This window comes from Pyrus communis, chromosome 17, assembly GCF_041283825.1.
Source record: "Pyrus communis isolate YQ-2024b chromosome 17, ASM4128382v1, whole genome shotgun sequence".
NCBI classification, from domain to species: Eukaryota; Viridiplantae; Streptophyta; class Magnoliopsida; order Rosales; family Rosaceae; genus Pyrus; species Pyrus communis.
In genome coordinates, this window is record NC_142581.1 from 8332443 (window position 1) to 8348923 (window position 16481).

General features: G+C 36.1%; 1 protein-coding gene across 1 annotated transcript; it reads right to left on the minus strand.

Annotated features, from left to right (window-relative positions):
• Positions 1–7874: 7874 nt before the first annotated feature.
• LOC137709537 (heavy metal-associated isoprenylated plant protein 16) lies at positions 7875–9120 on the minus strand. Its single transcript, XM_068448621.2, has 3 exons — positions 8978–9120; positions 8786–8864; positions 7875–8667 (listed from the first exon to the last, which is right to left on the minus strand). The coding sequence occupies exons 1-3, from the start codon at positions 8981–8983 to the stop codon at positions 8423–8425; spliced, it is 330 nt and encodes a 109-aa protein (XP_068304722.2). The 5' UTR covers positions 8984–9120; the 3' UTR covers positions 7875–8422.
• Between the last annotated feature and the right edge of the window lie 7361 nt (positions 9121–16481).

Below are 16481 nucleotides of genomic sequence, written 5' to 3' on the forward strand. Positions count from 1 at the left end.
ATCTAATCTCTCATATCTGCAGTTGGATGTTCTGTTGTCTTTGCCTACTTCTATCACTTCCATCTTTCCTTATAAATCCCACTTCTCTGCACACTTCTCATGCAGTCAAGCAAATTCGAGCAAGAGAGAACAAAGCTAGACTTGAATACAATTGCTATTTTCTAGTAACTTCCTCCAATTTCTTTGTCATGCATAGTTTATGATTCAGATTCAGTACTCTAACTATCGGGTAAGCAATGTAATTAAGCTTCTTGAACACCGTGGACTCATCTCCTGTTGTCGTTGACACTTATAGAAGTAGGACTGTCTGATTGCTATACATTGTTGACTCATCTCCTACGCTTACACTTTCGTATTTAGGGTTGTTTAATCCCACGGTTCTTTACCTGTTGGAAACTAATGCAGTTAAACTTCTTATACATTGTTACTTTTCCTGTAACTTTCGTGTTTTTAGGGTTATTTGCTATCTAATATGGTCTAAGAACCAGGTAAGAATTGAGATCTGATAAAATTTCTCACCTGGATGACTTCTTTTCTTGCAAATTATTAATTGTCATAATTGCGGATAATTGGGTTGGATTATTTAGTTTATTGAGCTTCTTATTATTGTGCAGGCCAATTATGATGAGATGCACGATGATTAAGGATCAACCTATCCACCAGTCAAGAGGCATGACGTGCCTGGCTCCCTGGATGCCATCTAAGCAAATTGTCAATAACAATGTTGATTTTTCTTAGTTGGCATTAAGGGAGTCATGCATGTCTAGCTGTTAGACTGACCGACCGATCAATCCTCATCATATAATGCGAAGTTTAAACCAATCATTTCTTACAGTGTTAAGTACACAGCTACATAGAAGTGTGCTATTTTGTTGAGAGGAGGTTGGTTCTTAAGATTGATGAGGAGTTCTTTCTTAATTTATTATGTATTCAATTTACAAATATTTATTGGGAATCTTTATGAAACTTTTTATAATTGGAATCTTTTTTATTATAAATTATTTTATAAAAATTGTGAATTGTTTAGCCAATCAAAAATAGGAAATAAATAGACAGTTCATAATAATTTTACTAGATTCATCTATATTTGTTTTTGTATAGTTTGATGACGAAAGGTTCTCTTTTTTTTTTTTTTTTTTTTGTTACAAAAATGATCTTTATAAAATAATTTATAATATTCATAATTCCGATAATAAGTTTAAAGTTTCATAAACTGGTCATGAAGTGAAATGAGGAGGAACTCCTCGTCAACCATTGAGGCAAAACTCCACCTCAATTATTAAGAAGCCAAGTTAATTTCCTTTTTTGTTGATCCGCTAAAAAGCCTCTATCCTTTCTGTTTTCTTGCTTTTCCCTCTTGTTCTTGTTTTTCTATTTTTGTTTTTTTTTTTTTTCCTTGTTTAAGATCAAGCCAAGGGGAATTGCCGTTCAAGTTGCCATCTATCACCATCATGATTTTTAATTTAACAACCATGGTGAAAGGTACATTAGGCAGTAGCAACACAATACATTATTTGTGTCTTTTTGTTTTATTATTAGGCCAATTTTTTTTTTGTGGTTACTGTGACATCCCACATCGTCCAGGGGTGTGATCCTTATATGTATATTCTCATCCCTACCTAGCACGAGGCCTTTTGGGAGCTCACTGGCTTCAGGTTCCATGGGAACTCTGAAGTTAAGCGAGTAGCGCACGAGAGCATTCCCAGGATGGGTGACCCATCGGGAAGTTCTCGTGTGAGTTCCCAGAAACATAACCGTGAGGTTGTGCTAGGGGCCCAAAGTGGACAATATCGTGCTACGGTGGAGCGGGCTCGGGAAGTGGTCCCGCCTGGGCCGGGATGTGATAATTTGGTATCAGAGCCTAACCCTGGTCGTGGTGTGCTGACGAGGACGTCGGGCCCCTAAGGGGGGTGAATTGTGACATCCCACATCGCCCAGGGGTGTGATCCTTATATGTATATTCTCATCCCTACCTAGCACGAGGCTTTTTGGGAGCTCATTGGCTTCGGGTTCCATGGGAACTCCGAAGTTAAGCGAGTAGTGCACGAGAGCATTCCTAGGATGGGTGATCCATTGGGAAGTTCTCATCTGAGTTCCCAAAAACAAAACCGTGAGGGCGTAGTCGGGACCCAAAGCGGACAATATCTTACTACGGTGGTGGAGCGGGCTCGGGAAGTGGTCCCGCCCGGGCCGGGATGTGACAGTTACTGTGGTGGCACAGCACAATCAATGTGACCTTTGTGTAAAAAAGTTGTTAATCAAACCTCTATGGTGAGTCCTATTTGCAATTGAACTTTAAACCCAAACTTCCATTAGTATTCTGTTAAACAAACTCAGGTGAATATTACATAGAGGGGTCAAATTCATCATTTTAATTTAAATTATATTTTATGTCTGATTTGGTGATTGATCCCGTGAAAATTTGGGGGCTGACCTCTTTTTTCTCCTCCATCACCTGGCAGCGGTTGCTTCCTTCTGCTCTTGAAATATCGAGTATTCAAATGGTGAGTGTGTTTGCATTAGGAAATGAGTGTGTCGTTTTGTACTTTAGTAAAAGAAAGGTGTGTTTCTTAAAAATAATTAAAAAAAAAATTGCTCAACCAGTGAAACATATTTTGATATTAAAAAAGGAAAAATTCAATTGCATGTTTAGATCTAGGAGATACAATTGCCAGGGATTCATTGGCAAGTGATGGATGAGAAGAAAAAGATAGTCCACCAAATTTCTACGGGATCAATCACCAAATCAAACATAAAAAGTAATGTTGATTGAAATGACAAATTTGACCTGTTCACGTGATAGTCAAGTGAGTTTGATTAACGAAAGATCAACATAAGTTTGGATTTAGACTTCAATTGTTAATAGAGCTCATCAACAATTTTTTTACCATAGGTGTAACATTGAAAGTGCCGTATCACCACACAGACCACTAAAAAAATGTAGCCATATTTTTATAATAAGTTACCCCTTAGATTACCCCTTGCTTTTGTAATATAATTAATGACCTAACCTAAATAATTCATGAAGAGTATGTCATGTTACTAAGTGTGTGCATGATCGCGTGACTCTTACTAAGTGATTATAGTCATAGGAATGTGCACCTTGAGGCATCAAAATTTCCGCCCTAACTCGTAACACTTCAGCATAAGGCACATCACAACACAAAAAGAAAAATTTGAAGAGTAAATCACACAAATTAAAGAATGTGTTAGCAGTGTGCAGTATATAATTGCAGACTAAAAAAATGTCAACTTTCTATATATAATTTATGGATAATGTTAGGGAGACTAACTTTTTAAACTAAATTGTGTAAACCAAATGATGTGTTTGTAGACGATTGGATTACTAATTAAGTGTCGATTACGTGCTTATTTTCTATTGGTGACACATAATTTGGTTTGTAAATTTAGTTTAAAATTTTAATCTTCCCAACATTATCCATAATTTATATACTAATAGGTTAATAGCACAAAAGAGATTATGAAATTGTCACTATATAGTTTCACACATATAGCTAAGTAATAATTAGAATAGTGCAATTACAGGAGGGGTCTTGGAATGGTGGATGGCTGTCCAGTTGTCGCCATATTTGTCCTTTAACCAGTTATGTGAAGGGTACATGTGGGCCACTTGATGTGGCAATGCCTTACTTGTGTCTGTTTTTTAATTTTAAATTTACCCCTTTATTATTCAACTACACTTGCAGCTTAAGGCAATCTCCAATTACGGCAGGATATGTACATGGCACGATGTAGGAATGAAGTGTAATTTTGAGGCTTTTGAATGTCTGTATATAGTAGGATGTAGGGATGGACAAATGTTATTTTGTGGTGCGGAATTGACGGTATGGATTGTCGGCCATTTTTTATTTCAAGAAGCTGAGGCAGTCATCTATCACCTAAGTTTTTAGGGGTTTTTTTTTTTTTTTTTTACTAGCTACTATTGGGCCTCTGTGGAGGATTTTTCTTTTTGAGCTTAAACGTATTTATGTTTTTTTCATTTATGTATTACTTTGTAAGTTTATGGTGAATAATTATCACTCATGCTTTGTTTGTGTAAGTTGACACACCCCGACCCAGAAAGTCCACTTGGACCCTGAATCGAGCTGTGCTGGCCGACACCTGGAAGGTGACGAAGCCATAAAATGTGATAGTGTATAAAAAGTGAATAAATTTGAATCTAAAAGTGTCTAAGTACCAGAGTGCGCTACGAGTGGGAGCGAACCCATTTCACACGCGATGTCAGAGCATAAGTAAGGTACAGTAGTATGGGTAAGAATCATACCCTCAAAAATATCCATTAATATTAAGATTCACCACAGATTGTTGTCGATACAAACTCAGCAGTTAAAACCTGGAGGGCACCAAACAGAAGGTGTGAGTAAGCAATAAAACCAAGCTTCCCAAAGTTATTACCCCTCTAAAAGTAATGCCCTAATGTAAAACCCGTATCGTTTTCCATAAGACAGTACAACATATATACATATATCCAAACCATACTCAGAAATGACCAAAACCACGGTTTGCCATTAACTCCACCATACATTAATAAGTAGGCCAAATGAACTAAATCAATACAAAGTGATATATCAGTCAGAGTCATCTAAAATGACATGTACAACTTATCCGTATCTCATCAATCATGGCTAGCATATAAGTCGGAGTCACCTCTAGTGACCTGTACGACTTATCCATATCTTATCAATCCTGGCTAGCATATAAGTCGGAGTCACCTCTAGTGACCTGTACGACTTATCCATATCTCATCAATCCTGGCTAGCATATAAGTCGGAGTCACCTATAGTGACCTGTACGACTTATCCATATCTCATCAATCCTGGCTAGCATATAAGTCGGAGTCACCTCTAGTGACCTGTACGACTTATCCATATCTCATCAATCCTGGCTAGCATATAAGTCGGAGTCACCTATAGTGACCTGTACGACTTATCCATATCTCATCAATCCTGGCTAGCATATAGCTCAATAAGTATACCTGCACACGAGTCAGAACCACCTAAAGTGGTCTGTACGACAGGACTGGGTGTAAATAAATAAGCTCAAGTGCTACGATCACGTGAAGACTGGGCGAATAATCGCGGGTCACCTACGAGTCGGAACCACCTAAAGTGGTCTGTACGACAGGACTGTGCACCTACCTTGAATCCAAGGTGAGCATAAGGTGCGGGAGGTGAACATCACGTGAAGGACTGTGCCCTGGCCACGGGCGGGAGCACTAACACCGGGGTGCAGGTTTATGAGCTCTCAATGCATCTCAATATAACATGTGCAACACATGGCAACCAGTACGACAGTATCGAAGTTGCCTAACACATAACTGTAGTCATGCTATAACGCAATCGATTCAACTAGTACCATAAACTCACCTGAACTTACCTGGGTGTCCTGAGTTCACCTTTGCACTTGAAAGCATTCCCAATAATTATATGCAAGTAATATACATATTGATATACTATGATGCAATCTAATACTCAACCATGTCGTAGCATGTTCAATTATAAACAATACAGTGAGAAGTGTACAATCAATAACGCATTACTCCCAAACTACTTATTTTCAGGGATAATTATCCATGACGACCCAATTAACACTAATTTAGCTAACTAATTCATAAAACTAAAACTTGCCTTTACCAATTTCCTTCGCCTTACTCAATTTCCCAAGCAAGGCTTTGGTCTCAAATATTTTATGGCTGCATCTAACGTCTCGTTAGACTGCCTACGTACCCTAAATAGGGATCAAGTCATTCGTAGTTCATATCGTACTTCAAGCATTCACAATAATTATATATGAAAGTAATATACCTAATCAATTTAAAAGTGTCGATAGAACTCTCAATAATATGTACGATAAAAAGGAAAAGATCCACTTACTTGGAGTCCACGCTATAATTCTCTAGCGCACACATCGAGGCGTCCTGAATGATTGGTCCCTGTGACCAATTATCAAATCACATCTCAGAACTCTTATCCGAAGAGTACGTAATTCACATAAAACACAACTTCAACGACATTCTAAAATAGTTTGATACCCATTGACCACAAGTCAACCGTCGATCAAAGATCGATGGTAGGGTTTACAACCCTGTATAACTTGACCCGGAAGATCCGCATATCAGATTTCCAATCCGCAACTCCCAACGATCCACAATATGTTTCAAGAATAACATACTAAAATTTCATTACGATCCAACGGTCAGATCTCCGCCAATTGCCTAAAACAAGTGGCCATGAACATTTATTTTACTAACTTACAAATCCAATTCAGGAAGATCCGTAAGTCGGATTCCCGATCTGTAAATTCCTATAATCTTTAAATATTACGTAATATAATATATCCCATTTTGGTGATGATCCAACGGTCGGATCATCGATTCACATTTTTATCAAGTAACGTATCGTAACGAATTTAGGTTCCAACTATCAACCTACGTCATTCAAATGAAAAAACTGAATTCAAGACATTTGACATAGCCTAAAAATAGCATTGGCGGCCCACTGGCCACGCGCCGCCGCGGGTGGCGGTCGGCCGCCCCGACTTGCCGGAAAATCCAACTATTTCCAAAAATTCTCAAACTTCACAGAAATGAAGATCTCAGTGAGTGGAGCAACTTTCATACCTGCCACGAAGTCCAAAAGTGGACGGAAGATGGTCAATTTTGCCCACGAAGCCGGCGGATGCCTAAAACTTCCCGACGTCGATTCGTCGTCTACGGTGGTCCAACGGGGTCAAGGTTGGTTGGGTTTTGCTCCTGGGATGATGGGCTACAAAGTCCAAGTGGTGGCATCGGCCATTGCTTTGCCGATTTGCCGGAAAATCGAAAAGGGTGGCCGGAGCACCATTGATTTTCGTCAACCTTCGTGGCCTCAAACCGCCTCATACCATGGTCAATCAAGGTGGTTCTTGGGTGGGTTTTGTAGAGGGGAATGAGAGCTTCAAGATGGTGGTGGTGGCATCGAAAAAACCACCGGAGTTGGCCGGAATCGGCCTTGGAAGATGGTCTCGTGGTGGCGCGGGTATGAGTGCACGGGAAGCTCTCTTCCCTCTTTTTTTTTTTTTTTTTTTTCTTCTTTTCTTCTTTCTTTCCTCCCTCCGTTACTGATTTTGGGCTTCCCCCACAAAGTGGGGGTTTAATTTAAATACACATTAAACCTTGAATAACCAATTTCGAACGTCCGTAACTATACCGTTATAATCCGGACGCGCAAACGGCTTTCGCCTATACGTTCGTACCAAAGAGTACTACGAGGATATGCTTAAAGAATAAGTCCCACATCTCTCAAGTCGATGGTCAACGGAAGTCAAAGTCCTTGCCTCTAGGGCAATTTAGTAAATTCACGCTTTTAAAATAAAATAAAAACGTAAAATTCGGAACAGGTTGTCACATAAGTGACATCTTCTTTCTATATGTTAATCCATTCTAGGGTGCAAGCCGTATTTCTACCTTTTAGACTTTGTTTAATGAATGTTCTCTACCATGGAAAAAAAGGGCAATCTCCAATGCTGATTATTTCTCTCCAATGCACATGAATCAAATGTTTGGAGTTTTAGATGGTTGTGACTGCAACTTTCCTTTTCTTTCTCTCTTCGGGTTGATCATTTGGGGTTTTAAGTTGAAGCAAATTGATATATGGGTTTGAGTTTGAGATAATGTTAAATTTGAGTTCACAACTTTTATCATCACTAGTTTCTTTTACGAGTTGTGGGCGGTACTCGTAGCTGAAAAGAAACTAGTTTTCTGGGCGACAGAAACTACAAGAATTTTGGGCAAAAGACACTGCAGAATAATTGAAGAATATTGGAAAATACCAATTTCCTTATAACACTATGACCTTAACAGAAAACTAAACATATTATGAAAATACGGGAAAGAAATACCATTCAGGCAATATTTCAATTGTAATTACAATTCATTTCATCTCTAAATGATGGTGCGAAAATGAAATAAAGGGTAAGAATTACTATTACTGTTTTGTTTTTCTCTCATAATAATACTACGATGGATAAGGCGAAGCCCTAGTTTGGTACTGAGGTGGTTCTGAAAAAAGTGGCTATAAAAAAAAATTAGGAGCTTTTTTATATTTGGTAAACATTCAGCTTCAGCTTTTTTTCACAGTTTTGGGTGAAAAAAAAGCCAAAAACACAAAGCTGCAAAATCCAGCTTTGAAAAACCAGCTTTTTTTCACATCTGTTTTACATAAAAGTTTATCAAACACTATAATACTGCTTTTTTTTTTTTTTTAAAGAACTTTACAAAAAAGTATACCAAACACTCTGCTGCTTTATTTCACAGTTGCTTATTTTCACAGCACAACATAATCAGTTTTTTTTCAAAACACATCAATACCAAACCAGCCTGAAAACGAGTGTGGAGAAGCTAGTACATACAATTAGTTATTAATCACAGAATGGTGCAGATACTGGCGGGTTCTTCATACCAAGGATAAGCCACCACGTATTGAGGGTAACCCATGGCACACTCCTCCTTCTTTTCCTCTTTCTTTTTCTCCTCCACAGGGATCACACTCAGCACATCAGCATACTTCAAGCTTTTTCTAAGCGAAGTTGTGAGCACAACTACATCAACCCCTTCCCCCGTTACCTCTATTTGTTGCTTGTCATGTTGATAACTTGCTGAGTTCACACCTGCATTATTAAACTTTAATTAGTAATAATTTGTAACTAAAGCTGCTAAATTGGGATTAGAGTTAATTTCTGGTATTTGATTAAAATTATTGTAGAACACAGTTAATAAGTAAATTACCATCTACCCCAACTGCAGTTTTTATAGCTTTGGCTTTGGTCCTTTCATCGTGCACAGACAACTTGATCACGACCTTTTGCTGCAAACCAAAAAGAGCGATCGATTAGCATAGAACACAAATTTTGAATCAAATAATTTGTCTTTTCTGTTTCCAATGCATGTTCTTGCATGGACCTCAAATCTCAAACATACCTTCATGATCCTGGTTCTTGATTAACGGCGACGAAGATGAACCGAAGGTCTTTGAAGGCCTTCGGCCGGCTTTGAGAGATTGATGGGTCTAGAAGGATAGGGGTGTGTACTATTATGTTGTGTGTGGAAATTTGGTGAAAAGTGAGAAGGCACTTCGATATTTATAGGCCTCTTGGGAGTCTCAGCCAAGTGCGTTTCTGAAGAGAAATGAGAACATCATAGGCGGAAAAGGATCCAGCGAGGGATCTCATGATCGTGGTCGTTTATCGCATATCTTGTGATCAGAAATCGTTTAAAATTTAAAATTTAAAATTAAATATAAATAATACCTAACGAAAACTGACTACACGATGTACAATGAACGACCACGATCATAAGATTTCTTACTTCCTAGTGCCTGTTGGTCACATGTTTTTATTTTATTTTATTTTGGTCAAAAGGTTATTGATAGCATCATGATATGAAAATTCGCTCTATATTAAATGTGAGTGTAACTTTTGCTTCTTTTTTTTTTTTTTTCGTTCTGAAAAGTTAATTTCATTAATTCGATAGAAGGTTACAGGTCAACACAAAGGAAGGTAAAATAATCAAAATACATTATGAGGAAAATAGATACATAAAAGTCCAGCCCAATTAAATAAATTAAAACGGAAACCCAAATCCCTAATCTTCACCAGCAGAAAGCAATGTCCGCCACCATCACCGCCACGAAAGTTTTGTCAGCAGTTACCGAAACAGCAACACTAGAGAAAACGACTAAGTGGTGAAAACGAACAAGACATTGCAGCATAAAAGTACCAAACCCGCAACTAGAAGCACACCACATCCAGATTTCTTCACCAAAGACACAGAACCAAAAGATAGTCACTAGATCCAAATCTCATTCATGAATCCCTGCAAATATATACAAACACAGTAACACATGGATAGAAGGTGAGGCTAATGGAATATGTAAAATACCCTTACTTAGGCCGAAGCGGCAGTACACTTGGCCTCGAGGGAAATCTGGCATGCCCGTTGGGGGACGAACAATGAGGGAGAGAAATAAATTTGGAAACCATATTCAATCCGGAGTCTACAGATTAGAGCAAAGGATGGGATGGGGATGGTACTATGGATTTTTGTAGGAAGGACTTCACTTGTCAATATATGAGCAAGAATTCATGTGGTTTATGAATGTATAAACGCAGTTGTCACTTCGTTTTCTATTGAAAACCTTTCATTCTATAAAACTTATCCGATATATAGAAACCTAGTTGTTACATCTCACCTTTCCGTTACTCAACTGGTTTTCTCATGCCCATGAATTGGGAAAGTTCATGAATAATCTTCCACACAAACCTTCTAGAAGGGAAAATAAAAATTTGTCATCAAAAGTGCTTGTAAAACATGAGTCCATCACACGATTAGTCCTAATATCTCCACTTTGTATGCTTATGAAAGAACATCAGTGGCACAAATGTTAAAATAAAATTTAAAAAAAAAAAAAAAAAAAAAAAACCTAGGGCTAGATTATATATTCAATTTAAGCCCTTGAAGTGTACTTCCATTAAAATTTATATTCTATTTTTGTTATTTTTTTATTTAATGTCTCCATATTAAAATTTTAATTTTATTAATATGCACAAATTAATTCTTTAATTATAAATGAACATAAATGAGAAAATATTAAAAGAAAGGGTAAATTAGGGACACACATGACATACCGAAATATGTAAAATTGACTTCTTTGTACCGAAATATTTGTACATAAATATATTATAAAGAATCAAATGTATATACCGAAATGTATAATATTGAACTAATGTACCTAAATGTCAATATCAAAATGTATGTAACAAGATGTATTATATTGAATTAGTGGATGCACGATACTATGTGGAGTAATGCTGAAGACTTCTAAGACTTTTCCACTAAAGTATTTCACACAAGAAGAGAAAAAAGGAAGAAAAATATGATAGAAGAAAATAAAATAAGAATGACAAGGATGTTGTAGTTTATTTTGCTTTAATTGTTTATAAGAGTCAAATACAATATACACACAAATATATACGAGGTTGAGGCCAAAAACAACGGATGACTCAATTCTGATTCCGACACTAATTGATGATGAAGGTCAATATGATCATGCTCATGGGCTAATACGACTTATACATTCACAGTCACTTTCTAATTTCTAGAGACAACTTTGAAAAGTAAAGCGACAATCAATGAACTTACAATTAAAGAATTTCCAGACAGCAGACGCACCAGTTATTGATAAGCAATTTCCGACTGTCAGAAAATTATTTTTGGCGTTCATGAAAGATAAAGACACACTTAATCAGGAGAAATTCTGGATTCAGCAACCAGATTACATGTTCGTCCGAATCCAGGAATAAAAACGGAACTACCTCTCTCTCCTAACCTTTTGGTCCTATTCCCTCTCATAAATTCTCTAATCCGACACGCACAGAAGACCTTGACCTTAATTAGCCCCAATTTGCACTCGTCGTGGTCTTCTACCGATTCGTCGTTTTCAGTTTGTCTTTGTCCACGCGCTCCCCTTTCTGAAAAGCCCTGACGTGCTTACGAAAGTTCTGCCTTGACCCAATTACTTGTCAAAAGGAGAATATTTTTTTCTTAAATCACATGTTGTGGACTACCTTTCAAACGAAAGAACTCTTTAAAGACTATCTGTCATTTTTTTTTTTTTTTATATATTATTTTATAATATTAGACAAAAATTGTGCTACAAACATGAAAAGAGCCAGGCCAGACCCCAATAGAACCCCCCTTTCCTCTTAGTTGTAATCTTATATTTTATCAATAACGTCTTTTTTTTTTAATTAAAAAAGACCAACTAACGTCTTGTTAATTATAAATAAAACAGAAAAGAGGAATGAATGTGTCAGGTTAATTTAAAATCACATTAACCAACCTTGAAATCGACAATGTAAAAACGTTCTTAGAATTATCCTCATCATGATTCCTTCATATACCCAATAGGAGTATTTCATTCAATATGAAGAAAAGTAAGCATATATGAATAATGCGAAAGTAAACAAGTACTAACAACGTCACACTCTTTATTGTTGTAATATTATGATTATGGTGGCTAAAATAATTTAAAAAAAATTATTTCATGTGTTTCATATTCTTTCATACTATCCATGTCAACATCCCGTCCCGGGGCGGATCACTTCCCGGGCCCGCTCCACCACCGTAACACGATATTGTCCGCTTTGGGCTTACCATTCCCTCACGGTTTTGTTTTTGGGAACTCACGAGCAACTTCCCAGTGGGTCACCCATCATGGGATTGCTCTAGCTCTCTTCTCGCTTAACTTCGGAGTTCCGACGGAACCCGAAGCCAGTGAGCTCCTAAAAGGCCTCGTGCTAAGTAAAGATGAGAATATACATATAAGGATCACTCCCCTGGGTGATGTGGGATGTTACAATCCACCCCCCTTAGGGGCCCGATGTCCTCATCAGCACACACGCGACCAGGGTTAGGCTTTGATACCAAATTGTCACATCACGGCCCGGGACGGATCACTTCCCGAGCCCGCTCCACCACCGTAACACGATATTGTCCGCTTTGGGCTTACCATTCCCTCACGGTTTTGTTTTTTGGAACTCACGAGCAACTTCCCAGTGGGTCACCCATCATGGGATTGCTCTATCTCTCTTCTCGCTTAACTTTGGAGTTCCGACGGAACACGAAGCCAGTGAGCTCCCAAAAGGCCTCGTGCTAGGTAAAGATGAGAATATACATATAAGGATCACTCCCCTGGGTGATGTGGGATGTTACAGTCCATGAGTTTCATGGTTTCAGTTTAGTTTGATTTTTCAATATTTATCGGAATCTTATTTATAGATTAAAATGTTTATAAAATAAAATTTGGATAGTCTACATAATTTTTTTAAAAAGTTACTTTAAGAAAAAATTATCCTAAATTCGTTATTTAATAATATTAACTTAAAAATATAACTCAAAAGAATTGAAGCATAAAATTGTTCCTGGATTAAAACCTAAACTTTTTGAGTTTAAAGTTTTAGGTTTTACGAGTTAGAGACTGTCTAAGAAAACCTCGACCATGCAACAAGATTAATTAATCAGCAAAAGGTTCAGTCCTGTTAGTTAGGGATTGTTGCTGGGAATCTCATAAAAATTGTAATGACTGCACCAAGTTGAAAAAAAAAGTTTTAACCACGTGAACGATTTCATGTAATCGACTTTTGGTTTGGAAGGTGCAAAGAAAAAACAAGTTGGAAATAAGAGTTATTATTCCGGCAAACTACAAATTATTAAGAGAGTCTTAATAAACAGTTTTGGTATTGTTCACTATTAACGAAAAATCACATTTTTACTTTTCTCTGATACTATTTAATACATCTTTATTTTTCATTTTTCATTAAAATTAAAAAATTTTTAAACTTTTCGTTAATATTCCTAATTAATAATTGTTTCTACTTCCTTTTGGGGTCATCTATGGACAGTGATGCGTTTAAGTCATTAGGCGGCAAATTGGATTAGTCGAAATTTTGACCAAAGTGTAAACCCCTTGAAAGGTACCCCATTACGCGGTTCACTGTTTGTGTGCTTGATAAATAATAATAAATAAAAAAAATTAAATATAACATATTGTATACGGTAGATTTATGATTCGTTTCAGAGTACTTTTAAAACGATTCAAAACGGTTTTAGAGAAAATAATTTTGCGTTTCAAAAGCACTTAGATTGCTTCATGAAATAACGCACTAGTTATGTGTTTTTTTTTCAAGAATAAGTTTAAGTGCTTTTTCATGATTCACTTACATTTTTATTAAGAGTTGGTTTCAAAAATATTTTCATAAAAAACCATTTTAATAATTTTAAAAGCATTTTCAAACAAACCCTTAAAACAAGCCCTTAAGCATCAACTCGTTGTCTTTCTTCTCATTCAGACAAAAACAAAAAAAAAAACCTCAGTGTTGAAGAACTAGCTACTACTAGAAAATATTATTTTGCCGATAATTTCTAAGCCGACTAAGTATGAGTGTGTCGGCACAACAACTTTCACCCGACAAATTTTTTGCTTTGTCAGCTAAACGTGCGTACCATGGTTAAGATTTTGGGGCAAACTCTTCCAGACGACTTAGTGTTATTGCCTACAAAATATTTTGTCGGTAGTGAAGTTCCTAGCCGAGAACTTGGCTTCGTTGGGTAGGATTTGGTGGGATTTTTCCCGCCTTCTTAAAATTTACATTTGAATACTAAATTTTTTACGGTTAGGGCTTTTTAAATTCCTAAGCCTAATTAATTAAGAAAATAAATTGCAATAACTCTCTTTAACTTTCACGCTGCTCCTTCTCTCTCAATCTATCACGCTTCTCTCTCTATCTGGTTTTTCACATCCCTCTTGCCACCTCGTCTCTCTCGCTATGTCATCCTTCACTCATGGACTCGAATTTGCGCTCTTTTTCCTTCGAAAGATAGGTGGCTTTCAATTGGTCTTTCTCATCTCTCACTCACATCTTTGTCGCTCATCTCTTTCCCTTTCTCATATTTATCATTGTGCACCTTGTTGTTGTAGTGCGTGGCCCAAAATTTCCTGCCGAATTTGATAATAAAAGGTACTAGAAATTGTGCTCGTGCGTTGCTGCAGAATTAAAAATTATATGAAGAATTAATTGAAAATTGTATGAAGAATTATGCAACTATATTCTCTTCGTAAAACAAATATAACAGAAAGTTTTAAATAATTAGATAATGGAAATTGGGTACAAAAATATTAAAGTGGCAAAGTAAATGTAAGTGGTGAGAAAAGCTATACTAATTATGCCCCCCATCTTTATTGAACATAGGCTTGAACAAAGAAGCAATCATTTCTACTTTTGGTGATTGAACATAAAATACATGACATGATAAAGCATCAAACTTTGCAGGTGACATCATATGAAAATTGCTAGTCCAGACGCAACAAACTAATACATGACATGATAAAGCAACAAACTAATACATGACATGATAAAACAACAAACTTTATAGGTGACATCGTATGAAAATTGCTAGTCCAGACGCAATAGTGTAATATAACGGAATATAAAAGGATTTTAAAAAGTCCAATTTCCATATCAACTAAGTTTCTAAAAACAAAAATTAAAATCAATTATTTGTGGCTCAAATCTTTCTATTATTTGTGGCTCTCCTCTTACTACGAATTTTGTGCTCACGCATGTGCAGAAAATATTTTTTAAATCACGACATGCTATGCACGACTTACACGTTTTAAATGTATTTATATGCGTAAATTGACAAAAGAAAAGTCAAATATTTGAAGTAAATGAATCATCTTAGATCATGCTAGAAAAAACTCCTCATAAATCAATTAAAGCAGCTGAATCCATATAATAAAATGGGTTTCTATTAAATTTATCTTAAGAATATAGAAAATAATATTTAATAAATAACTGATTAAATCACATTATTGCTAGCCCATTGTGAGGCTAAGCTCACTTTCCTCTCCCTTAGTGTTGATAATATCGTTGGTTAAAAAAAAACAATTATTTGATAACTAATTTAATCACATTATTATCCGCATGCGAAAGACCTTTTTTATAACCGGCATTACACGCCTCTTAAGATGTTTTGAACGTGTTTAAAAATAGAGGAAATAATATTTAAGGAACAACTGATTGAATCACATTATTACTAGCCTATTGTCAAGTACTAATTATTAAAAAAAAAACATGTACAAAAAAAATTTTAATTATTAAAAAGACACTGTTAAAATGACGAAAATACCCTGCCATATTCGATGCATTATTTTGAGTTGCTTTTGAAGTTTTTTGTTCGAGGGACATTTTTGTCCTTTTATTTAAATTTTTTTTTTAATGAAGCTTATGACACCAAAAAAATACTGTTCATTGAGCCCTATAAAGATAAGTCCTAAAACAAAAGGGAATATGAGAGAACTCAAAACTCCATTGTATATGAGAACAAGTAACAACCATAAAAGATGTTTAAATAACTACTACCATTAATTGATGATGTCATTAATGGTAAGTAATGGTGTGAACAAATATTGAAGCTATTTTCACTAATAGGTCATTTTAGGATGCGTTTGTTGCACCGTACTATTTCGAACTGGACAAACTTCAGGAATTAAACTGGATTGGCTTGGCATGAACTAAGTAGTACAAAGATAACGAAATGTTTAGTGCAGTGTCGGACTAAATCACAGATTAAATTATTTTAGAGTTAAAATACTTTTTTTTGTCATTTTTTAAATATTTTATTATTGTTAATACACATTTTTTTTATTTGACTCTCTCCCCCAGTCTCTCCACTTTTCTTCTCTGCTTTGCATTCTATTCTTCGAAAGCGCAGATTTACTCCCACTAATAATCAAACCTAGAAAACTCTCTCTTCTTTTCATTTGCTTTCTCTTCAATTAAAACCCATATTTCTCTTCTTTTAATTTACTTTCCCTTCAAATCAAACCCAAAAAAATCCCAATTTTTTTTTTTCATTTTGCAAA

Bases quoted from the DNA above. Each gene is read 5' to 3' on its own strand.
- LOC137709537 (XM_068448621.2), bottom strand. The intron at 8,668-8,785 runs GTAATTTACTTA...TTAATAATGCAG, and splicing joins AACTGCAGTTGGGGTAGATG to GTGTGAACTCAGCAAGTTAT.